Below are 25,916 nucleotides of genomic sequence, written 5' to 3' on the forward strand. Positions count from 1 at the left end.
TACATCATAAACACCCAGATCATTTGAAAATAAATCTTTCTTGAATTTATTTTGCACTTGGCGCCCGCGACGCCAATTTCGCTCAGCTTGTACTTATATTCTGATTGAAATGAAGTAATAGTTATTGTTTTCTAGCCTCCGTGGTGTAATGGTTAGCGTGTTTAGCTACCGTGCTGGAGGTCCCGGGTTCAATTCCCAGGGGGGGTAAAAATAAATATTACTGATTGTAAAATAAATACATATTTAACTTAAATACATATTTAATATTCCCTGGACTGGTCCCTGGTCACTCAATGGTGCGCAGTGCCCTATGCACCATTGGGTGCGGATAAGAGTTGGAATGAGAAGAATAGTGATTGTGAACTCACCACGCCGCCTCCGGCCGAGTGCAGCAGCACGCTCTTGCCCGGGACCACGTTGGCCATGTCGAAGACGAGGATGTAGGCCACGAGGTAGTTCATGGTGATGGCCACCGCGTCCAGCGGGGACATGGCCTCGGGCAGCGCGTACACGTACTTGGCGGGCACGGCCACCAGCTCGGACCACGCGCGGTACTCGGGCAGGGCCACCACCTTGTCGCCGACCTGACAACAAACGAAACATTACAGACAACAAGTAATATGCAATCACTTCAGTGACAATAAACAATATTATATTCAATCTATACTTCAGTGACAACAAACCACATTATATACAATGACTTCAGTGAAAACGAATACACCATTGGGTGCAATCTCTTCAGTGACAATCAACAATATTATATTCAATCTATAGTTCATTGACAACAAACCACATTTTTTACAATGACTTGAGTGAAAACAAATACACCATTGGGTGCAATCTCTTCAGTGACAATCAACAATATTATATTCAATCTATACTTCAGTGACAACAAACCACATTATATACAATGACTTTAGTGAAAACAAATACACCATTGGGTGCAATCTCTTCAGTGACAATCAACAATATTATATTCAATCTATATTTCAGTGACAACAAACCACATTATATACAATCACTTCAGTGAAAACAAATACACCATTGGGTGCAATCTCTTCAGTGACAATCAACAATATTATATTCAATCTATACTTCAGTGACAACAAACCACATTATATACAATCACTTCAGTGAAAACAAATACACCATTGGGTGCAATCTCTTCAGTGACAATCAACAATATTACATTCAATCTATACTTCAGTGACAACAAACCACATTATATACAATGACTTCAGTGAAAACAAATACACCATTGGGTGCAATCTCTTCAGTGACAATCAACAATATTATATTCAATCTATACTTCAGTGACAACAAACCACATTATATACAATCACTTCAGTGAAAACAAATACACCATTGGGTGCAATCTCTTCAGTGACAATCAACAATATTATATTCAATCTGTACTTCAGTGACAACAAACCACATTATATACAATCACTTCAGTGAAAACAAATACAGAATTAGGTGCAATCTCTTCAGTGACAACAAATAAGATTATATTCAATCACTTCAGAGACAAAAAACCACATTCTACACAATTATTTCAGAGACAACAAACCACGTTCTACACAATCATTTCAGAGACAACAAACCACATTCTACACAATCATTTCAGAGACAACAAACCACATTCTACACAATCATTTCAGAGACAACAAACCACATTCTACACAATCATTTCAGAGACAACAAACCACATTCTACACATTCATTTCAGAGACAACAAACCACATTCTACACAATTACTTCAGAGACAACAAACCACATTCTACACAATTACTTCAGAGACAACAAACCACATTCTACACAATAATTTCAAAGACAACAAACCACATTCTACACAATCACTTCAGCGACAACAAACCACGTTATGTGCATTCAATTTAGTGACAACAAATGTGGAGGTCCTCACCAAAAAGTTACATTTCCAATACTGCACAAAAATTATTTAAATGCAAATCTGTTCTGTTTACTGTATTCTATCGAAATCTTAATTAAAGTTGCGACAAAATGTGACCAATCCTGAGTTAAACCAATATGAAATCATTAAATCGCACCAAAACGTAATAATTTTACAAGCTAGAATTCCTGATTACTTAAAATCATTTATAATGGTAATGTAACGTTTTGGTGAGGACCTCCGAAAACATAATGTTTAATATGTTAAAGTCATTATAAATTATAAACAATCACTTACTGATAAGATAAGATACCACTTACACCATTAGGTGCAATAACGTCAGTGATAACAAATAGTATATATTTATAATAACGTCAGTGACAACAAATACAACATAAGGTACGATCACTTCAATGACAACAATGTCTTCCCTTTTATACCGTTATTGTACTTTTTTAGAATTCTCTTTAAAAACATATCTGTTTTCCTTATATTGTCCCTTGAAAAATCAGAACTTGAAACTACATGAACAGAGTTAAATTTATATCACGTCCGTAAAATTATTTTCATTAATATATTTTTACGACAAAATGTATTTTTCTAAGAAGATCAACTCCTTGCAAAAGATTTCTCGGTGCGCTAATGATTTTGAAGCGAGATAAAGTAGCAGTAAAGAATGGAGTGAAAAACATTTATCAACCGTTCGTTACTCTCGGCGAGGGTGGAAGAAAAGAGGGTATAAAAGTACACAGAGAAATAACGAGGTAAAGTGTGGAAAAGCTCGTATAAAAGAGTAATTTACGGTGAAACAGGGTTTGCTCAACATTTGTTTTTATTTTATTTGTTTTTTATTGCTAACTTCATGTCGGTAGAGGTGAAAATTAATTTCTTTGAAATAATGAATACATAATTTACACCTGTAGCCATGAAAAACGTACGCTGTTAACTTAATTTTCTCGTTAACTCTAGTCAGCTTAAATTCAATTTAGAAAAAGTTTTATACATTTTCATATCATATGAAATGGTTGCTAAATTTGTCGCATATGATACATTTGGCTCGGGTCCGTTAGGATCGCATAGCCATCGAACACACTTTGAATATATTTAAAAAATATGTAAAGAGAATAGTAAATATTTTAAGTAATTTAAAAATATTAAAAATATTTATTTATTTAGATTAGCAGTGACAGGTATATTGAAAGCTTTTAAATCTAAATTCACAGTAAAATCGGGATACAATTTTATGTTGTTTCACATTTTCAATAAATTTCGCAACTTAGTTAAAAAAAAATGCTTAGCAAGAGCAGATCTGTCAGGAAGCCTAGATGCTTCTGTATCAGATCTGGGCATGCGGTGGGACAGCTTTCAATAAAAATTTAAAAATATATATTTAAATAAATTCAGTCTCAGTTTTTAAGTGAAAAAATCTTTACATTTGCAAATAAAATCCTGTGTTTATAAATGATTACTTAAAATATTGAATATCTTTTTTGCAGAAGCACAGCGTAACTAGTTTAAGATATGTTATAAGTAACTATAAGATATGTTTTAAAATAATTTAATTCTAATATTTTTAGTAACTTTATTAACCGCCCTACACATAAAAAACGTACGTGATACGCGCGGTTTTTCTTCACCATTCCGCGTTAACCCGTATGACCTACGCGCACGAGAAAAGATATCTGTTCCAAAAATATTTAATGCGCACCGGATACACTGACAAATTTTTGTCAGGTTTCATACCTGACAATATTTTGTGACAACAAACTTGATTTTTTTGCTTGTTTATAAAAAATATGCCTGAAAATAACCCAATGTAGGGTGGTTGGAGTAAATAAAATAAAATAAAAAATTTCGTAACCATATTTTTAAATATGTAAGTGCGTTTAATGGCTAAAAGACCCGAACGGACCCGAGCCAGATGCGACAAATTTGACCAGGAAATCTGACCCTGTAGCTGTCACCAAATTAAAGTTAACCTTCGACATAACTTTAAATATTGTTTTTTTTTCAAGAATACTATTACTACTACTACTACCATCACGCCGTTTCCTCGCAGGGGTAGGCAGAGAGGATGGAACGCCACACTCTTCTGTCCTGACATACACCCCTCGCCTCCTTCACATCCATACATCTAGTCATACATGCCCTCCGATTATGTAGACTTTTGACACCGCCAGATTTTGGGTTCTGATTGATCTGATCGTGGCAAGTCTTTTCGGTCGTCCTCGTTCTGTTTTCCCTCTCACATTCACCACATATATTTTCTTAGTCATTCTCTCGTTATCCATTCGCTCCACATGTACATACCACCGTAAAGAACTCATTCTAATTTTTTTAAATTATTTTTCGTTCAGCCTTACATTCCTTTCTTATATCTTCATATATATTTTAAACTATAATTTAATAATTATTATACATAATTATTCAATTATAGTTTATCATTAGTTAAATATAACATTAGTTAAATTGTGTAAAATTTGTAAAATAAATTTAATTAATTTTGGAAAAAATTAATTAAATTTATTTTACAATTTTTTTTGTTGCAAACTGCAGATAAAAAAATCTTATAACTGATTACAATTTAATGTTGCAAAAACCGATTAATAAAAAGCATTACTAATAAATAATTCGTGTGGTTATTATTTTTTTTATTATTATGCGAGGAGAATTTCCGCTTTTTGGGAGTTTTTTTTTTCACTACTGGTCACATTAAAAGACAAGCGCTAAGCCAGAAAGGGCAACACGGCCCGGGTTAAATTCGACGTCTGCAATGCTTAACGAGGTCTCGAGGGGAGAATTAGAAAATTAACACGCCCTTAATAGCTTCATAAAACTGAGTAATAATACAAGAATATTTACCAGTCACCAACACTGAATATTTCATGTATGTCTCTAGTGAGCACTCTAAAATATTGTTAAGTGTCTCTGTTTCTCTGGTACTGCCATCTCTATTCGATAAAACTTTGCTAGATCTACTCAAAACATCTCAGTAAAAGATTTCGTAATGGTCAGCACGCACGGCTACCGTTCTGGAGGTCCCGGGTTCGATTCCCAGGGGGGGGGGGGGTAAAATAAATATAAGTGATTTTTTCACTCCAATATATATCCAATATTATTACCCTGGACTGGTACCTGAAGCGAAGGGCTGATCACCTTTCCTTCGTGTGTTAACGATCAAGATAACACTGCGTTTATATGATGTAGTACCCTATGCACCATTGGGATGCGGAGAGAAGACTACTGCTATCACGCCGTTATCTTCAGCGGTAGGCAGAAAATCCATTCGGAGCGTCACACTCGTCTGTCCCGACATACACGCCTAGCTTCCTTCACATCCATACATCTAGTCATACATGCCCTTCAATTACGGAGACTTTTGACACCACCAGATTTTAGGTTTTAATTGATCTGGTCGCGCTAAGTCTTTTTTGGTCATCTTCGTTCTGTTCTCTTATTCATATTTGCCAAATATAATTTCTTAGTCATTCTCTCGCTATCCATTCGCTCTACATGTCCATACCACTTAAATAATTTTCTAAAGATATATTTAAAAAATCTAATGACAAACACTATACTATGCTTGGAAGAAAGATGTGAGATTTTTTATTATTATTTTTTATCTGGAGTATGTACTGAAGTAAACTATATTTTGTTTCTAACCCTCATGCGCAACCAATGTTGCTTAGGGCACTGCATCGTATTGACGCAGTGTTATCTCGATAGTTACTTTCTTGAAGGCAAGGCGATCACTCCTGCGCTTCGGACTATATATTTACTTCACTAATTTCTCAAGTGATGGCGCCACAATCACCCATTCTTCCATGTCTCAATCACACATGTGAAAGGGACCTAAGAACGTGCATATATACAAGTTTCAAAAATTAATATTTAGTATCACTAAAACTTAAAATAAAGCATTTTAGTAATAAACAATAAAATATTATTTTATTATAAGAAGAAAAAAAATTAACTTACAATATTAATTATTAAGAAAAAGTAAAGACAGTCATTGTTATTTTGTCTTACGTTTAGAAATGATTTAAATGTGGAAATATTTTTTTTTAAATTACTATGATAACCTCAGAAAAACTCCAAAAATGTATTAACTAGTGTATAAATAATATAATCTAATGAAATAATGTATGATATTTAAAATTTGATAATTTTTTTAAAATTGACACTGAAAAAAAAGTTGTGTCACCCAAACTCACAATCTGTTTTTAAATAACATTTTTATAACGTTTAAAAAAATAACGTTAATATTAAATTAAATAAATTTATAAAATTGGCTCTTGTACAATGCCTTCCAATTATCCCTCTTCCCGAGGATAATCCTGGATAATATTTCCCATTAAAGTCGTTTCTTACGAAAATCCGGGATTATCTCCGTTTCACATTTTTAAAAATAATTGTATTATCATGATTTGACGCCTCGAGTCATTAAAAATAATTGAATTTGAGCTTGTAGAAAATCTCATTTCTCAATGTAGAATATTTGAATTTTTATAAATATTATATTTCAAGAAAATAAACAGAAAGAAACATCATCCTACCATATTATTCGCACTGGCGACAAATTTAATTAAATAATTTACTTTATAAATTCGTAAAAAAACATCTCGAATTTCTAATTCATTTATTTGTAAAAAAAAAATCTTTTGTGATTCGACGATTTTAGGCAAGCTGAAGTACATATTTGTACTCGCTGAAAATACTAAATTATATATCTTTCGGAACTCAGAATTTGTCTTTTTCGAAGTAGGCCCTTAAATGTAAGAATCCACCTTTTTTTTCGGTGCAACTTCATCTCGACCTTTTCTGCGAAATATATAAAGGGTGTACTCTCAAATATACAATTCAGTACACGACCGGCTGCGCGAGAAGCCACACGTGCTGTTCGCGCACATTATTTTAGAATACATATTGGAATTTGATTATTTTTAGAACATATATATATTTTTTAAATTACCTTTATTTTCAACCTCTTTTCAAAACCATACATTTAAAAATACATTAAAAACTTACATTTTCAACACAAAAACGGTATTTAAAGCAATAACAAAAAAAAAATTACGTTAAAAGTTACCTACTTTTAAGGCCTAGTATTCGTTAAACACCAACTTTTTTTAAACACTCTTTGTGTAATGAAAAATAAGTTTTTTTTCGAAATAAATGTATGGTTTCGTAAAGAAAATAGTTATTGAAAGGAAACAAGTTATAAAAATAAAATAAAAATATTTAATACATTTTCTAAAACACAAAAAAAACATTATGTATTATAAACAAAAAAGGGCGTAACCAGTTGTCCGGCTCTATACGTTGACGGAAGCCAACTGAGTTTTATTAATGCGAGTTTGGCCTTCAATATATTATATCTAAGTTAACTTCAGATACACATTTATCTAAGTTGAGTTAAAAAAATTGCTTTGCAAGAGCATATCTGTCAGGAAGCCTAGATGTATCTGTATCAGATCTGGGCATGCGGTGGGACAGCTTTCAATATGTTCAATATATCTGCATCGTTTACTGAATAAACAATTACTTGTAAATGTGATTTTTTTCGTCGGTAATCATCATATTAGATATACATAAACCGACGCGACAATGGATTTTACCGGATACAATTAACACTGAATAACAAACGCACATTAAAATGAATTTAAGAATTTCATACTGACAGACGATTGGCGCCTGAAATATGATAATAACGGCAAACTGCATTCCGCGCCAATTAAAAATGAAGAAATATAATTGGTGATTAAGAACAACTCGCGTTAATTTGCTTTGATAATAATGTGTAGCCGACAAATCGTGTCATATAATATTTTTAAGCATTCATATTTTCATCCGGCCGACATTAAAAGGAGAAGCGATATAATTTTGTTTTGAAAAAATGTCTTTCAGCTTCATCAATATCAATACTAATTGCGGTGAACCAATTTTACGTTGGATAATCCTATTTATTAATTTTTTATCCCTTATCCGCACCCAATGGTGCATAGGGTACTGCATCGTAGTGACGCACTGTTATCTTCATCGTTAATTGCTTGAAGGCAAGGTGATCAGCCCTGCGCTTCTTGTACCAGTCCAGGGTTAGTAATTAAATAAATATGAGAGGGAAAATCACATTTTTATTTTGACCCCCCCTGGGAATCGAACCCGGGACTTCCAGCACGGTAGCCAATCGCGCTGACCACTGCTCTACGGAGGTGGACTATTTATGTACCGATATAATAATCGATAAGATACATTTAACGCTTTTATGCATTTTAGAAAAATGCGCCAATTAAACACTTCATTATTAAATAACGTCTAAATTAAATAACTTACTATAACTTACTTACTTCGTTATTAATTAAATAACGTCTTCTTTAAAGAAGACGTCATTTAATTCGGTTTGTTATTTCAATAGCCCATGTCTAGTAGGTACATACATACAATGTTAAATTCTGTGTTGCTATAAAAAAACACATTATATCAATAAGATTTTTCAAAATAAATTTATTTCCTAAACATCCTTCTTCGTTTGCCTTCCTTATTATCATCAATTTGTAATTTTTATAAATACTCAATATAACATAGTTGCTTCATTTATACGGCAGTTAATTGTAATTTATGATTATTTTCTTTCTCGTTTTGTTCAAGCACCATCTACCCTCTGATTGCAAACAGCTTTATAAAGTATCAAACGTTTTAACCATTATTACAGTCTGTTTTTGGTTGGTTGGAAGACTTCTTAGCAGTAAGCCCGCCAAAGTACATATTTTTTCTGTACATGAAGTTAAAATAAAAATAATTTCATCTGAAACTCCCGCCAAGAATCGCTATACAATCTATTAAATAGGAGATCACGTACGCAATATCACTTCTCGGGTAGTGCTCTAATGGAAAATGTGGCCGAAGAAGATGAAAGCCGATCGCAAATATGAAATGCTTGGCTTGATACAACGTAATCCACTTACAGGCAGTCATTACACCCAACCGCATCGCACAAAAATCTAATAAGACACTATGTATTCTCTGCCCATTCCCCGGCTTATAACATAGTAAATTGCCCGTTGAAACTTGGCAACACCATGGAACGGGGTATTGTGAAGGAGGATTGCAATTATTTCATTTGCTTTTGAACAATGGATCATTATGCTTTAGAAATTAGTGGATTTACCTCTGAAAGGGTTGAGAAGGCACTCGGTATAGGGTTTACGTTAATTCCATGAAATTAATTAATTTCTTAATAATGGCAACAAAGGTTGAATGGGTAAGTACTTATTATAATTAATACTTGAAGTATAATACTGAGGTATTAACCAATTTATTCCTGAGCAACGTTATTATTTGAATTTATATATTAAATATTAAAATCAAATATTGGTTTTAAGAGTCTAATAAATTGTATTTAACTAACTAACTAACCATCACGCCGCTTCCCCGCAGGGGTAGGCAGAGAGAATAGAGCGCCACACCACTCTGTCCTTGCAAACATTCTTCACCTCTTCCACGTTCATGCATCTCCTCATACATACCCGCCGATTGTTACGACTCCTAAACTGACCACTTTCAAGTATTTGGTATACCTGATCGTGCCATGTTTTTCTCGGTCTTCCTCTGCTTCTTTTCCCACTAACATTCGCCTCATAAATTTGTTTTACCGTTCTTTCCTCACTCATTCGTTCCACATGTCCAAACCATCTCAACACACCTTTCTTAATTTTATCGATAATGCTTATCTCAGCTTTGCATTCCTTCCTTATTTCACTATTCGCACATCTATCATACATCGTTTTGTCGCACATTCTTCTGAGAGATCGCATTTCGACTGCATTCAGTCTACTTTCATCCTTCGTTTGCCAACTCCATGTTTCACTTCCATACATTAGAGTTGGAACCAGGACTCCGTTGTGCACTGCCAGTTTAGCTTCCGCTGATAGGTTTTTATTTGCTATAACTGATTTCAGTGCACCATTCACTTTGTTCCCAGTTTGTAAATTGTATTTTATTATAAAAAAACACCTGCCTTGCCTTGTTATGGTATTTTCAAACTAACTTTAAACAAACCAGTTATTTTTCAAAATTTTACTCAGCACAGTGCAAAATATCCTTGAAAATAATAGCGAAAATGGTGAAGGTATCAAAAAAGTAAGAAAAAATAAATGAAACAAAATAATATTTTGTTACTGTTTAATAAAACGAAGATATATTAATAAATGAAAATATAACGTCGATTTTTTAATTTTTAATAACCGATTTCAAAATCCAGCTAATATTTAAAATAATTGTTTTTTTTATTTTACCTTTGAACGTGAGCAAGTAAATAAAATTATATATTTTAGGAATAACTTATACATTTTTTGACATATTTTCAACATAGATAAAGAAGAACATGAAAGTCAGGGTTTTACAGGGCTCATGACCTGATATAGGCAGGTTATGTGATCACTTTACATACGTGGATCATTCACCTGATCACTAGACCAGCCTAAGACAGGTCATAAACCCTGAAAATATCCAGACTTTTATATACTTTTTCATCTATGTAGAGATGTCAAAAAATGTATATTTATTTTTGTATTCGTATATTCATAAAAAGGGCATAAATAACTAACCAACTGACCATCACGCCGCTTTCCCGCAGGGGTAGGCAGAGAGAATAGAACGCCAGAACACTCTGTCCTTGCAAACATTCTTCGCCTCTTCCACGTTCATGCATCTCCTCATACATAACCGCCGATTGTTTCGACTCTTAATCTGACCACTTTCAAGTATTTGGCATACTTGATCGTGCCAAGTTTTTCTCGGTCTTCCTCTGCTCCTTTTTCCAATTACATTCGCCTCATAAATTTGTTTTACCATTTTTTCCTCACTCATTCGTTCTACATGTCCAAACCATCTCAACACAAAGGACATTCTTTTATAAAAAATATTTCTTACAAGCATACAACTTCCATAATATACACTGAAGACAAAGAAATAATAATGAACGATTTTCTAATATGTCAACGTGCGAAGAGATAAGAGACAAAAAGCAGATTAATAACACTCCCTTCCTGAGCGAATCAATCGTCGGGGTGTTGCCCAAATAATGTCAATAAGGAAGTAAACTCTCCAGCTCAATACGCCGATATGGCAACACCGAGAAGAAAAAGTCCCACCCTCGGCAATAAAACAAAAGGGGAAAGAGGGGAGAACGCGACAGGCAACATTAAATAACTCTGGGAACATTATCTGACCCCGGAACGACTTTTGCCTACTTTCATTTTTTAGGGAAGCAGATGTGAACTTTAGTCAGAGGAGAATTTTTGAACGAAGATATTAAGAACTTCCTCCTTTAATACTTTTTATGTTCCCGCAAGAGGTTTGTCACGTTCCGTTTTCTATGGCTTTTGCAAATGTTAAATAATGCAGGGAAAATGTTCAACATGCCACGAGTCGGTGAAATATTTCATTCCGTTTATTTATTCAAAATTAAATATCTTTAACCTCTAAGCTGCTCAATTACGAGTGTCAAACTTTCCGTCCCGAGCTGGATTATTTTACACTACAATTTTTGACAAAAAAAAACATATTTTTGCGTATTTTTTGTAGTGAAACTTTCGTAAGTCGTTCGAATATCCATTATAGATGTTCACAGTACACAATTCACTTTAATTATCATGTTTTTTTAGTGTATTTACACAAAAATATTAACATTAACGGACTCGCGGCAGAAAATTTGGCGGTCGTATAGAAGACGCGGCTGTCGTATAGGAGACGCGGCTGTCGTATAGTCTATTCGTTGCGTGAGCGCAGTTTTTTTTTAATGCGTTATATTAAAAAATAAATGTAAATTAAACATAAAGAGTAAATCAACTTACGAGTAGGCATAAAATAGGCTATAAAACTTAAAAAAGCCTGAGTAGGGTAATGATAAGCGGTGTTGCATAAGCCGTGGCTAGATTTCAGAGGCACTTGGACGTTAGGTAATTAAAAAACTTAACTTATCATCACGCCACTTCTCCGTAGGGGTAGGCCTCTGCCTACCCCTACGGAGAATAGAACGCCACAATACTCTGTCTTTGTTTGCAAAGATTCTTCGCGTCTTTCCACATTCGTACATCTCCTCATTCATACCCGCCGATTATTACGACTCCTGACATGATCGCTTTCAAGTATTTGACATACTTGATCATGCAAATTTTCCTCGTTCATTCTCTACTCCTCTTTCCCCAACAACGTTCGTTTCATAAATTTGTTTTACCATTCTTTCCTCACTAATCGTTCCACCATCTCAGCACACCTTTCTTAATTGTATCAATAACGCTTATCCCAACCTTGCATTATTTCCTTATTTCATCATTTAAACATCTATCATACATCGTTTTGCCGCACATTCGTCTGAGGGATCGCATTTCAACTGTATTCGGTCTACTTTTATCCTTCTTTTGCCAACTCCATACTTAATTCCATACATTAGTGTTAAAACCAAGACCCCGTTGTGTATTCCCAGTTTAGCTTTCTCTGATAGGTATTTAATGAAAGGGATTCAAAGCAATAATACACAATATATGTTAGTTCAAACATTGTCTTCTTATAGTGACATTTCCGCTTCGGCAATTATCATGGAAACCCAAAAACCGAATTATGTAACGACTTCATTCGAAGAAGAAGTCGTTATTTCAACCGCCCTTTTAAAATTGATTTCCCGTGCCTAGTTAGATATGACATTTTACTATCATAATATCCCATTTGTTATTCCAACTGCACTATTTTGAGCGGGAACATTTATTTTCAAAATAAACACTCAACTAATGAATGCGTCCCTCGTATGTCATCGGATAATTAATAGTACCTACTTCTGAATCTTTAAAAAATATATATTAAGGAGTCGTTCTTGATGATAAATTAAATCATTATTACTCGTATTTCACAACATTTTGAGTGTGTGAATAAAATAGTTTGGTCAAATTATAAGCTGCATAAAAATGCAGGTTTTCAGGCGTTTCCCAGTACGTAAAATAATCTAGGAAAAAGTAAAATAAATAGGATCCTACATACACCCAAATTAAATGGTGGCTGCTAAATAAAAGTTTTCCCAATCCAATCATAGATGGATCTAGTGAACTCACAAGTACAGTATCTTGAGATTAATAATGTATGTGGGAGTCATAAAAAGTTGAGTAGTAAGGTCAATCATGGAGAATGGTGAATGTTGTACGTGTGTGAAGTGGTCACATATGCAGCGTATGACAGGTCAAAAGCCCTGTTGATACCCAGACTTCCATATTCTTCCTCGTCGATGTTGAGATGTCGAAAAAATATTCAGTTATCATTTTATTGTTTGCTTAAACCAGAGGTAGGTACTGCTGATGAAAATAATGTTAATTTTTCTGCTACCCGTTTGCGATGGTATTTGTTACTTTTTCTCGTTTAATATTTCTTTCTTAAGCTTAAGTTTTTCGTGTCAAATTGTCAAATACAGCAATTTTACAAATATTATTTCCTCCCGACTAAATTCCATAGAAAAATCTGTTTAATGTCTGTGTCAGTTTTTGACAGTTGGAACCTTTTTCTAATTTAAAAAATCAGACACGTTTCCCGCGCCTTATTAAATTTCCCGCCTGTGCGCGATTATTAGTATTGAAGTTAAAAATAACGGGCAGGAGGAAAGCACGCGAACTAATCTATTTTAGGATGACAAACTGTGGAAAGTGTTTACCATTTAAGGTCAACACACCGAATAACATCGGAATAAAACAGTTTTAGGTAAATGACCCAGCGCTGAACTCTATGGCCAACGCAACGCTTGGAACCTTCGAGAAAAAATTACGCAAGCTGACAAAAACAAAACATATTCAATTGTTGCTTTGCGCGTAATAGTAGGGTGATTGGAGTAGCGTGAAGTGGATTTATTTTGTACCGCTTTACTTTATGTCTTCTTTGAACCAGTGTTTTTTTTCGAGTTATTCTAATTTGTGAGAATTATGTACTATTCATTAATTGATTCATAAGTCACTTTGTAGTAATATCTTTCCATTTTTAATTTAAGTTTTACCTGGTAAATAATATAAGTATAAACCAAGTAAAACTTAAATTTAAAACGTAAAAATTAAACTATATTGAGTAAATAAATGTTACACATATTTTCATATTTTGTATTTCTTATCCCAGTCGTGTGCAGATTACTGCAATATCGAACGCAGCGCTATCTCGATAATACAAAATTACGCTAAAGAATAATGTTACATGTATAAAAAGTTATCACTTCAATCAGCCTATGACAGATCGTAAAACCTGTAAATACCCAGACTTCCACATACTTCTTCATATATGTTGAATGGTAAAAATGTAAAAAAAAGAAGAAGAATGATGTAAGTGTAGGGTAACATAAAATGTATTAGTGAAAAAAAAAACGGAGTATTCATGTTGACTTCACTAGGAATCGGACCCGGGACCTCATTTATGATTAGCATTACCGCCACATTGAGAAGCTTTTTACCTACTTTTTTATTACTAAAATATTCGTAACAATAATTTGAATGTGTTTAAATCTTTGTATATTTTAACCATCGAGGGATTGTAAAAGATTTTTTGAAGATTCCTTAAACCAGCCTATGACAATTATTAGCCATGTTAAGATATCAAAAGAAATGAAAAATATTTGACATGACATTTATATATTTTTTAAAAACATTGCCATTATGTAAAATTTATTCCGTTTTTTAATACTGTTTTAATATCAAGCAGGTAGGTAGGTACCTACCACAACAATTGAAAAATGGGACGACGCGAGATAATAGACTTAGCTGGTAAGACATGCAAATTCTCATTTAATTAAATTGTTAACTGTTTGTTTTGAATATAAACTGTGGGATTAGAATGAGCGCGCGTTAAAAGTTTCAGACTTTCTTCTAGATATCTACATCTTTCCCCAGGGTTCATTTGAGGCTTGCTTTCATTAATGCCTCACTTCGGAAGTCATATCACGCGGGGCGCTTAGTACACGAGACGGGTCTATATTATATCTACGCACCGAGACGAAGAGCCGAGGAATGCTACAAGCTAATGGATATTATTGTTAATTAACTTTCTGCGAAACGCATTCCTTCAGTCTGACAAGTGACGAGACCTACTCGTACATACAGTAGGAATAATCGACCATCGATGTGGTAAAGCCGGGATAATCAATTTTCTTTAAATCCAGGCAACATTTAACGTAATTACATTTTTTGCTTAAGCGCCCGTTTTTGTATTGATTTTTTTGTTTGTTGTTTTTTTAAAACGCCATTTTTGTATTGAAAAAATAAGTTTTTCTTCGAAAGAAATATATGCTTTTGAAAAGAAAGGAGTCATTGAAAGGCGTTTAAGACGTTAAAGGAGTTTAAAACACGATAAACCAAATTACAATATTAATTTTGACAAAACGATATATGATAGATGTTTGAACAGTGAAATAAGGAACCAATGCAAAGCTGAGACAAGCATTATCGATAAAATTAAGAAAGGTGTGTTGTGATGTGTGAGATGGTTTGGACATGTAGGACGAATGATTGAGTAAAGAACTATAAAACAAATTTATGAGATGAATGTAATTGAAAAAAAGAGCAGAGGAAGACCGAGAAAAACTTGGCACGATCAACTATGCCAAATACTTGAAAGTGGTCAGGTTAGGAGTCGAAACAATCGGCGGGTATGTATGAGGAGATGCATGAACGTGGAAGAGGTGAAGAATGTTTGCAAGAACAGAGTTGTGTGGCGTTCTATTCTCTCCTGCGGGGAAGCGGCGTGATGGTTAGTTAGGTAGTTAGTTAGTTAGTTAATTTTTTTACACACAATTTTTCGTGTAGCCGGTCACGTACTGACTTTGTATATTTGAAAGTACACCCTTAATCGTATAAATTAGGTATTAAAAACACAGTAATCTCTCTATAACGATAGTAACAATATTTTAGATATTTTTTTCAGCGCCATTTTCGTAAAATACTACCATAAGGGTGCTTCACTGTGCTTGTATTGGGGAAGTATTAAATATATTATTTCGAGAAATAAAAATACTTTGTGTTTTGATCCACTCACATTTTTATTAACCAACTAGTTTCGGCAACAACCTGTTGCCCTCTTCAGGGTTTAATTTATGACTCATAGAGTCATAAATTAAACCCTGAAGAGGGCAACAGGTTGTTGCCGAAACTAGTTGGTTAATAAAAATGTGAGTAGATCAAAACACAGAGTCTTTTTATTTCTCAAAATAATATATCTATATGATCCACAAAGTTAATGCTTTCAATATTCAAAACAAAGTATTAAATGTTAATGTAAATACAAATTTTAATGATTTTTTCAAAAATTTTTTTCCATTTAACTAGTCTGAGCCACAACAACCTGTGCCCGGGTACACTTAGTACCTCTAACATAATGTAATTTAATCTACTCGTAAAAATGGTTTTACGCTAAACATATGACTATATTTATATGGTTAGTACGGGTAAATCCTTATTGATTTTTGTATTATGTATCTGTATTGTACGTACCTATTCATAATAGACTGGAAACGAAATACACCAATCCCCAAAGCAGTGACTTGTGTATTATTTATTCAAAGGATTTATATAAGGACACATATGAATAAAAAATAAAGGTCACAGGTCACGAAGGTATATAAAATTATAGGGATGACTTATTACACGAATGGCAAAAGAAGAATTTCAGTATATAAACCTACGAACCCCGAAATAACGCGTACCCATTTCTCCCATTAACAGTTTAGGGTTGCCATTTTACAAGGGTGAAATGTTTTACGTGCTGTTAGACATGTTCAATGGATTTTCTTCTAGCGATTACGAAAGTTTTCAGGTCCAATAATAATAAAACCAAAACGCGGCGTACAATATTTTAGGGAAGAATATTATTTGTTTCACTTACGACTGACGAATGTTTCGAAAAATAGGAATAATAAATCAAATGGCGGTTTTCATTAGAGATACAATTTTGTTGTACGTTAAAATTGGCCATGTTTTAAAGCCAGATAACAACGCGCTATCAATCATTAATGTCTTTCACTAGAGCTAAAATATCAGCTAGTATTGTTCTACGTCACAATGGTCATGTTTTAAATCCATATAACATTGCGTTGCCAAATATTAATGTATTTCATTACACCTAAAATATCAGTTAATATCGTTCAACGTCAGAATGGTCATGTTGTAAAGCCAGATAAAATTGCGTTATCGAATAATAATGTACTTCACTACATCTAAAATGTCAGATAGTATTGTTCTACGTCACAATGGTCATGTTTTAAATCCATATAACATTGCGTTGCCAAATATTAATGTATTTCATTACACCTAAAATATCAGTTAATATCGTTCAACGTCAGAATGGTCATGTTGTAAAGCCAGATAAAATTGCGTTATCGAATAATAATGTACTTCACTACAGCTAAAATGTCAGATAGTATTGTTCTACGTCACAATGGTCATGTTTTAAATCCATATAACACATTGCGTTACCAAATATTAATGTATTTCATTACACCTAAAATAACAGTTAATATTTAAAATACAACAACAAAAATTTGGTTCAATAATCTGTTCGATACTGTATATAAATGAACACGTTTGCTGTGTGTTTCATAGAATATTCAGAAAAGTACATAAAACGTTTTTTAGTACCTCGGACATCAACAGTAAAACAAGATTTTTAAAATTTAATGTAAATGTATTACGCCCATTCAGTTTTTTTAAAACATTTTTTACGAAAATACAACAAAAAATGTTTTCAATTAATCTGTTTGATACTGTACTATACGAAGTATTGAAGTATCGAGACGGGCGGTGACGTACGAGTCTAGTTTAGGGTGTATAGCTCGCCCAGCAACAGCGACGTGTCGGCCGCACAGTGGGCCGAGGGAGGCAGACTGGTAATAAAATCCCACCCCGATCCACCCCACACGTAAATACATTCGGTAAACATGTTTATAGTATAAAACCGTCAGACTTCTTTGTTCTTTCAACTCAACATAAATTATTGAATAATTTGGAGTTTTTGCTTCAAATTTTGTCAATACGGTGTTTGATAATAATGCGGAAGGCATCGAAACACGTGTCGCAATAGATTTTAAGAAATAATAATAATTTTGGATAATTTATAACGAGCCATTTGTAAAATACTGTCTCAAAAAATAGTGGTATTTACCAAGTAAAATCTAAATTAAATACGAGTGTGACAATTTAGTTCATATTAGTATTACATGCTCCGAATTTATAACTGAAGTGTAAAACTTAGAAAAAAATATATATAATAAATATCATAACTAACTGACTAACCATCACGCCACTTTCCCGTGGGGGTAGGCAGAGAGAATTTCACCACACTACTCGTCTTTGCAAAACATTATTCGCATTTTGCCGCATTCACGCATCCCGTCATACGTCTTCATCTTCAAGCCATTATCCGCACCCCAATGGTGCATAGGACACTGCATCATACAAACGCAGTGTTATCTCAAGAGGAAGGAAAAGTGATCAGCCCTCATACATATACCTACCGACTATTTCGACTCCTGACCTGACCGCTTTCTTCTTCATTTATTCTTCTTCGTCCACATTGATATCGCTCACTCCTCTCAGCAACGTAATAAATCAAAAATCGTCAATTTTCAGTTGTCCATGTTTTCGGAATGCCCAGAAAATGTACTATACCCCAGCAAAAGAGGCATATTTTTAACTTAATATTTACCCGCTTCAGGGCAGAAAGTGTTGTTTTTGCATTTTGAAGAAAAGGTATTGTTTAATTATTTTTTTCAAATGGAGAAAAAACCTTCAGGTTTTACCTAAAAAGATCTGCTGCACAGTAAAAAGGTCAATAACTGGCTTGATATTTATTTGTAATATATTGTATTATATTTTTAAACTTTAAAAACGTTCTCCTGAAAAATCAAGTTTTTTGATTCATGACGTTCTTGAAAGGAGTGAGCGATATGTCAAAAAAACATATGCATTACTTTATATCCATTTTTTCTTCTTTTTTTAAATAAGGGTCCTGGCGGTTACGTCAATTTGCGTCCCGAAGACGTTAAACGTAATGTTTAAGTGCCATGTCCAAAAGACCATTTAAATTCACGGTTTACTTGAACTTCTAATACCCGTAAAGTCGGGAGATGTTCCGCCTCGTATTTTTTTCTGGATTTCTCATTAGTCGATTAAATAAATGTTCGTATTACGTCTCTTTTACAGTTATGTCTTCCGCAGTATTCGAGTGGGAACTAGGAACATCTGTTGAGATAAATTCTATTCGTTCGGTTCACCGTAAATAACAATAATCACACATAGAAAAGTTTGTCATGCTAATTGACGTTTATATTAAAAATAAAGAAAGATAAAGTAAATTGTCGGGAAAAATTGTCAGACTTCGGTTCCTGAAGTGCAAGAGTGATCACCTTGCCTTCATGTAAGTAATGATCAAGATAACACTGCGTTAATTTGATGCAGTGCCCTATGCACCATTAGGTGCGGATAAGGGTTATAAGTAATAACTTTCTCAATTCAAGTTCAAAATAGCAATATTTAAAAAAAAATGTCGAATTCCTTACTTATTATTAAAAGAATTCTCACAACTAATATCGCAAAAAAAAACTTTTTGCGTCGAGAAATTTCTTAAAGCAATAAATTTGTGACGATGTTTTACAGAATGTCCTTATTTACTTCGTCACAGAGAAAAGTTTTTGGGAAAATTACGTTATCAAACGAGAAAGTAAATTAACAAGGGAGGGAAATATTTGCGAAGGAAAATATTAATTATAATTCTTGCTACTCCGAGTTTATAAGTCTATCTAGAATAATGACATTAAGAAAATGGTCGCTGTGAAATCATGATTTTCTTGTTGTTCATAATTACTTATTCCAAATTTTACGCTCTGAAAATTTGTTGATCTTTTAATATTTTTTATTTGTATATTCCCGCGAGTGTCTAGAGAGAAAAAAAACCTAATTAGTGTCGTAATAGAAGTATAATTTCACTGGCCAACAATGATTTTGTAATTGAAATTTTGATGACTGATTTGGATTAAGTTCATAGTTCTTATTCAAAGTCTATACGGTGACAATCTTGTATCACGTTAAGTTTTGATGTTACAGTCATATTATTGTTTGTATGGACCCCATACGTTGAAACCGTAATAGTGGTTGGTATCTAGACATGTTTTAGTCTGAAGTCTAAGGGATTAAAAAAAGTATTGAAAATTACGGGAGTAACAGTGGAAATATATTTACTTATTAATATTGAATACGATCATTTTATGTTTTTTTATATTCATACATATTAAGATAAACTTTAGACAATATCAGAATTAAAAATATATTTATAAATAAAAAATCTGACGTGCTTAAGATTTTTTGAATTCGGCTATGCAAAGTGCATAAAGATAAGGTATTTTCAAGCCAGTTACAAAATAAAAGTTAATTGTTGACAAGTGTTATTTAAAAATAAAATAAATTATTTGCCGACTGTTATTTTTTTGGTTTCTGGCCAATATGAACAAAAAAAAATATTATTCATCAAATATATGGTATATATACTAAGTAACCAACTAACCATCACGCCGCTTCCCAGCAGGGGTAGGCAGAGAAAATAGAACGCATTACCACTCTTTGCCTAATCCACATTCATGCATCTCCTCATTCATACCCGCCGATTATTTCGACTCCTGACCCGGCCGCTTTCAAGTATTTGACATACCTGATCATGCCAAGTTTTCTTTGGTCTTCCTCTGCTTCTATTACTTACTACATTCGCCTCGTAAATTTGTTATATCGTACTATCCTCACTCATTCGTTCCACATGTACAAACCATCTCAACACGCCTTTCTTAATTTTATCGATATGCTTATCTCATCCTTTGGATTTTTTCCTTATTTCACCATTCAAACATCCATCATACATCCTTTTGCCGCACATTCTTCTGAGGGATTGCATTTCGACTGCATTCAGTCTACTTTCATACTACTTTTGCTAACTCCATGCTTCACTTTCATACATACAATAATGGGCAATTTGAGAGTTTTGATGACAAGATAATGACAGAACTTATTTGAAGAGATTCAGGTAATATTGTGTCATTAGTATTACATGGGACAGTAAGTAGTTCAAACATCTTGAGACGCCATAAAAAAATACGAGGTAAAATATCGTAACATAACAGCCAAAAAGTTGTTTCAATTTACGATTTTACTTTGAAATTCTCGTAAAATGTGGTATAATTCTTTAAAGAAAGTTAAGCGCTTCATTAGATGTGGATAAAATCACCAGAAAAATCATTTTTGGATAATGTAAAAACAAATATCTCAACAACAAAAAAATTACAGTATAACCTCGATATAACGGACCTCTATTTAACGAACTTCGGATATGGAGACAAAATATTTGGTATAATGTAAAAAGAAAATCGCATTTTCGTAATTTTAAAGAGCTGATTATAAAAAAACAGCAAACATAAAAAGGCTAAGAAAACATTTTCCCCCTTTTCAAAGAAGGATTACCGAAAGCAAGCGCTCCGATATCAAACAGCAACGTCACTTCACGACGAGTGTCCGAAGACAATTAATATAATTTTGTTCGTGGTTTGGATTATTTATTTATTTCTAAATAGTGTTCAAATTATCAAAAAAAGTTCTAGATTTATTTTAAACCTATTTTTATATGGCGGACTTTCGGCTTTAACGGACATCCCTTACCCCCAAATTGTCCGTTATATCGAGGTTTTCCTGTATTATAATCAACTCTTTGAACGCTTTAAGCAAAAAATAATAGTTGATTTGAAAAAAGCAAATTTTCCATAAAAAATAAAGTATTCCATAAAATTCCTTTTATTTGTTTACAAGTCATAGACTATAGTCGATTTACGCGTCCAAAAGGTTAATAAAACATGACAAGTCGATTCCGCTGAATAGTTATATAATATGAATAGTTATATAGTTATAATATGAATTGTTATTGAATAGTTTTATAGTTATAATATGAATTGTTATTGAACAGTTATATACAGTATCTACTCAATGAATTAGGGCCACCCATTATTTTTTTGAATACTCTGAAATCTTTTGGATTATTATATTTATTTTACATAAATACTTAAAGTTTTCTATTGACATCTAATATCATGTATATTACCTTCAATAATATGTTAAATATACCTGAATTATTTAAGCCTTTACAAAATTTCAAACCCTTTTTCTGAGAAAGGTCCCTAATTAGCACAGGTAGACAGATAGTTGAAAGTTCAAAAAATAGTCCTATCTCATTTATTAGTGAAGTTTCTTGAGTTCTGGTTGTTGTTTTGTTCAGAGAGGTTATATAGTTATCGTGTCTTGTGAAAAAAACTTAATTTTTAATTTTAGTTCATAAAGTATAAAAATTTTTTGTAAATACAAGTGTTTTTTTTTGAAAAGGACAAAATGGGAAAAAGTAAAGACATTTCTGAGGAAAAAAAGTCTAGCGTTATAGTGCTACTGAAATTAGAAATACTATCTAATAGAGAAATTTCAAAAAAAGAAAACGTTTCTCGTCAAACAGTGGACAGAATTTCAAAATCAATAAAAAATCAGTCACCCGCCACCAGCAATCGGCGAAAGAACTGTCGTAGGATTAGAAAAACAACACCGAGGACTGATCGAAAAATCGTTCAAAGTGCCTTAGAAAACCGTAGTGCATCAGCAAAAATATTAAAAATAAAATTGGAAGAAGAGGGTATAAATATATCGGTATCAACACTGAAGCGACGTCTTTACGAAGTAAATCTGAAATGCAGGCGCCCTGTAAAAGTACCAAAATTGACACCACGAATGAAAGCGGATCGATTAAAATGGGCCAGGCTACATCGAAATTACTCGGTAGATGATTGGAAAAAGGTATTTAATTAAATTGAATTTTCTACATATCATTTTAGTAAATAAACTTATATATTTGAATTTAACTTAAATTTTCATTATTTTTCAGGTCATCTTTAGTGATGAGTGCCGGTTAGAAGCCGTGACAGAGAGCCGTCGATTCGTCAGGAGAACACCGATGGAACGTTACAATGAGGCCTGTGTGGTAAAAGTTATCAAACACTCCCCTGCAACAATGATATGGTCATGTATTATTAACAATTTACCTGGGCCGTTGTTTTTCGTGGAAGGAACAATGAACCAAAATTCCTATAAGCAGGTCCTCGAACGAATTTTATTGCCCTTCTACCATACACTCGACCCAACAGAAGGTCCATACACCTTCATGCAGGATGGGGCACCTTGCCACCGGGCTAAATCAATAATAAAATTTTTGTCTAACAAAAATCTGCCTTTGCTCCCCTGGCCTGGAAATTCTCCGGACCTTAATCCTATAGAAAACGTATGGAGCATGTTAAAAAATAAGGTATACTCATTTCCAAATCCGACAGTAGACTGTCTAAAAAAAAATATTCAAAAAATTTGGTCAGAAGACGAAGAAATAAAAAACATGATAAAACAGTGCATTTTAAGTATGCCAAAAAGAATTGAGGCAGTTATTTCTGCCAAAGGTGGAAATACTAAATACTAACTATATTTATATGAAAATATATGCATAATTTAAGCGTAATAAAGTGTTCATGTGTAAATAAAATTCAATGTTGTTTTATTCAAGGTTTTCTCTGAGTTATTCCTGTTTGAATTGAGAAATTGCGCGAAATTCTGCGTGGCCCTAATTCATTGAGTAGATACTGTAGTTATAATAGTTATATTTTAAAAAACATTTTTTTATGTTCACAAATAGCGAAATCGGGAAAACAATCGTCGGATATGTACGAGGAGATGAATGTTGAGAAGCGATGTGAGGGTTATTTATTAAAAACAGGACAAATAATTCTTACTCGATAGTACAAATTGGTTCTTGAAATTCAATAGCGCCTTCATAAAGATACGTAAATCAGTGGATTGTTTAAAGCATGGGTGGCCAACATTTTCTGTAGCCGGGCCAGATTTTAAAAATGAGATTTCTTACCGGACCGTAAAACAATTTTTTTTATTATTCAAAGCAAACATTAAATACATTGTTTTTTTTTTAAGAAAGTTACAAAAATGTGTTTTAAGTATATTATTAAATCAGAGATAGGTAATACAAATAATAATAATAATAAATAAATAAAAAAAAAATTATTTAGTGAGATGTCTGATTTTGTTTGTCAGAATTTGTTCAAATTATCTTCAATTTGTTTTCTAATGTCGTCTACATGCCTAGTAATAGTTTGACCGTTTTCTGTCCTGGACACAGAATTTTAACGACACTCCAAACAATCTGAATATTGCTGCGATTTTTTGCAAGTATCGAAGCAGAATTTTAACGACACTCTCCAAACCATCTGAATATTGCTTCGATTTTTTGCTAGTATCGTGGCTATTGCAAACTAGCTTTTACATAGCATTTTGACTTTGAGTCGGTCTAGCAGTTGGTTATAGCAGCTTGTATTCTTATCAATGTGTATTTGAAAGTCGATCGCGAAATGTAATGATTGTTTGTTAAACACGAATATACCATAAAAGAAATTGCCACGATAGTGAGATATATCCTTATACGGAACTACCCACGATCGAAAATCTTTTGGTAGTTTTATGTACACTTAAGGGAAAAAAAGTGGAATGATCCGCGGGCCACAAGTAGACAATTATAAGGTTATAAATTACAAGTAGCCGCGGGTTGGCCACCCTTAGTTTAAAGTCTGTATTTTCTCGGTATTCATTGATGGATTTTATGCTCTAGTTATCTCCTTCCGTACCATGTCATAACTTCTAAATGAGCCATTCTTTCATTTACGGGGTCAGGGTGAAAACGGGATTCAATACAATCAGTTCCTTGTTCCTTCGGGTCAGAATACCCTCGAGTTGTATGTACACAAAATACTTATTTATGTGTGTAATGTCTATCGAGTATTCTGGATTGAGATAACCCATATGGGACTTGGAGTGAAAGAGCCACTTGTGTCTTGTTCCCAACTCTTTCTGTGTTATCTGCTTAATGTTTTCACAGATGAGGGATATTTTTAAACGAGATATACTCGGTTTATCCTCCTTATGGAATGCGCCACATGTTTAATAAAAAAAGCATAACGCGATAGAGGAAGGATATGATATACCATATGAATGAGCTTTCTATTTGTGTATGGGAATCGGAATCTCGATTATTAAATTAGTATTTAGTTTCATTAATGATAATAATTATTTTGGATAATTTATAACGGCGTTTTTGTAAAATACTACCTCACTGTGATTTAATTGAGGAAAAGGAGATTGTGGAAATGATTTAGCAAAACAAACGCATTTTTATTTCCTTTCTAAAGATCATCTCACTCTCACCATTTCTAACTAATAGTGGAAGACAATTCCATTCATCGGTCCCGCAACAGCAAAGGCAAGCTCTCCAAATTTAGTGCACTGGTTGCGAGCTGGTAAGATCACTTTACCCATAGCAGTTGTTGTAGCCTATCGAAGCGTGAGACGTCTATCAACCAATTTGTCAGGAGTACACAGCTCTTTTAGATATTCTGGAGCCATATTATGTATTGATTTATACACGAGTAAACTCTATCTACCCTTTCGGGAAAGTGTAACCAGTACAGTTGGTGAAGTACTGTGGTGATGTGACAGAATTTAGAAACTCTAAAAATCAATCTCACTGCAGCGTTTCACACTGATTGCAGTTGAGTCATTTAATAATTTGAAAGACCCGCATATATACCGTTACAATAATCGACTCTTGATACTACAAACGCATTTATCAATTGACGGACATCATCAACTGGCAGAATCTTGCGGATGCTCTTAATTTGCCTTAGCTGATAAAAACGTACTTGTTGTTTTGCTGATTTGAGTCTCAAGAGAGAGAGATCAGAATCTAAGAACACGCCCAGCAATTTGTCAGCCGGTGAAGTGGTACTCCTCGCTTTGGGTGGTGTCGTAAATTCTGTCGTTTAGATATGGCTATACAGAGATGTTCTGTTTTGGACGGGTTCAGTGTT

The 25,916-nt window shown here is 33.5% G+C and overlaps 1 protein-coding gene across 1 annotated transcript in view; it reads right to left on the reverse strand.

The window, feature by feature from the left end:
- LOC148307012 (putative NADPH-dependent quinone oxidoreductase VAT1L) overlaps positions 1–25,916 on the reverse strand; it is a 121,001-nt gene that overhangs the window by 11,661 nt on the left and 83,424 nt on the right. Inside the window, exon 3 of the mRNA XM_088264084.1 lies at positions 369–584. Within this exon, the coding sequence (XP_088120210.1) occupies positions 369–584 (216 nt within the window). The remainder of the gene's footprint in view (positions 1–368; positions 585–25,916) is intronic.

The sequence above is a fragment of the Brachycentrus maculatus genome, unplaced genomic scaffold (genome assembly GCF_059751285.1).
Source record: "Brachycentrus maculatus isolate JH-2025_06_01 unplaced genomic scaffold, ASM5975128v1 h1tg000213l, whole genome shotgun sequence".
In the NCBI taxonomy this organism is placed as follows: domain Eukaryota; kingdom Metazoa; phylum Arthropoda; class Insecta; order Trichoptera; family Brachycentridae; genus Brachycentrus; species Brachycentrus maculatus.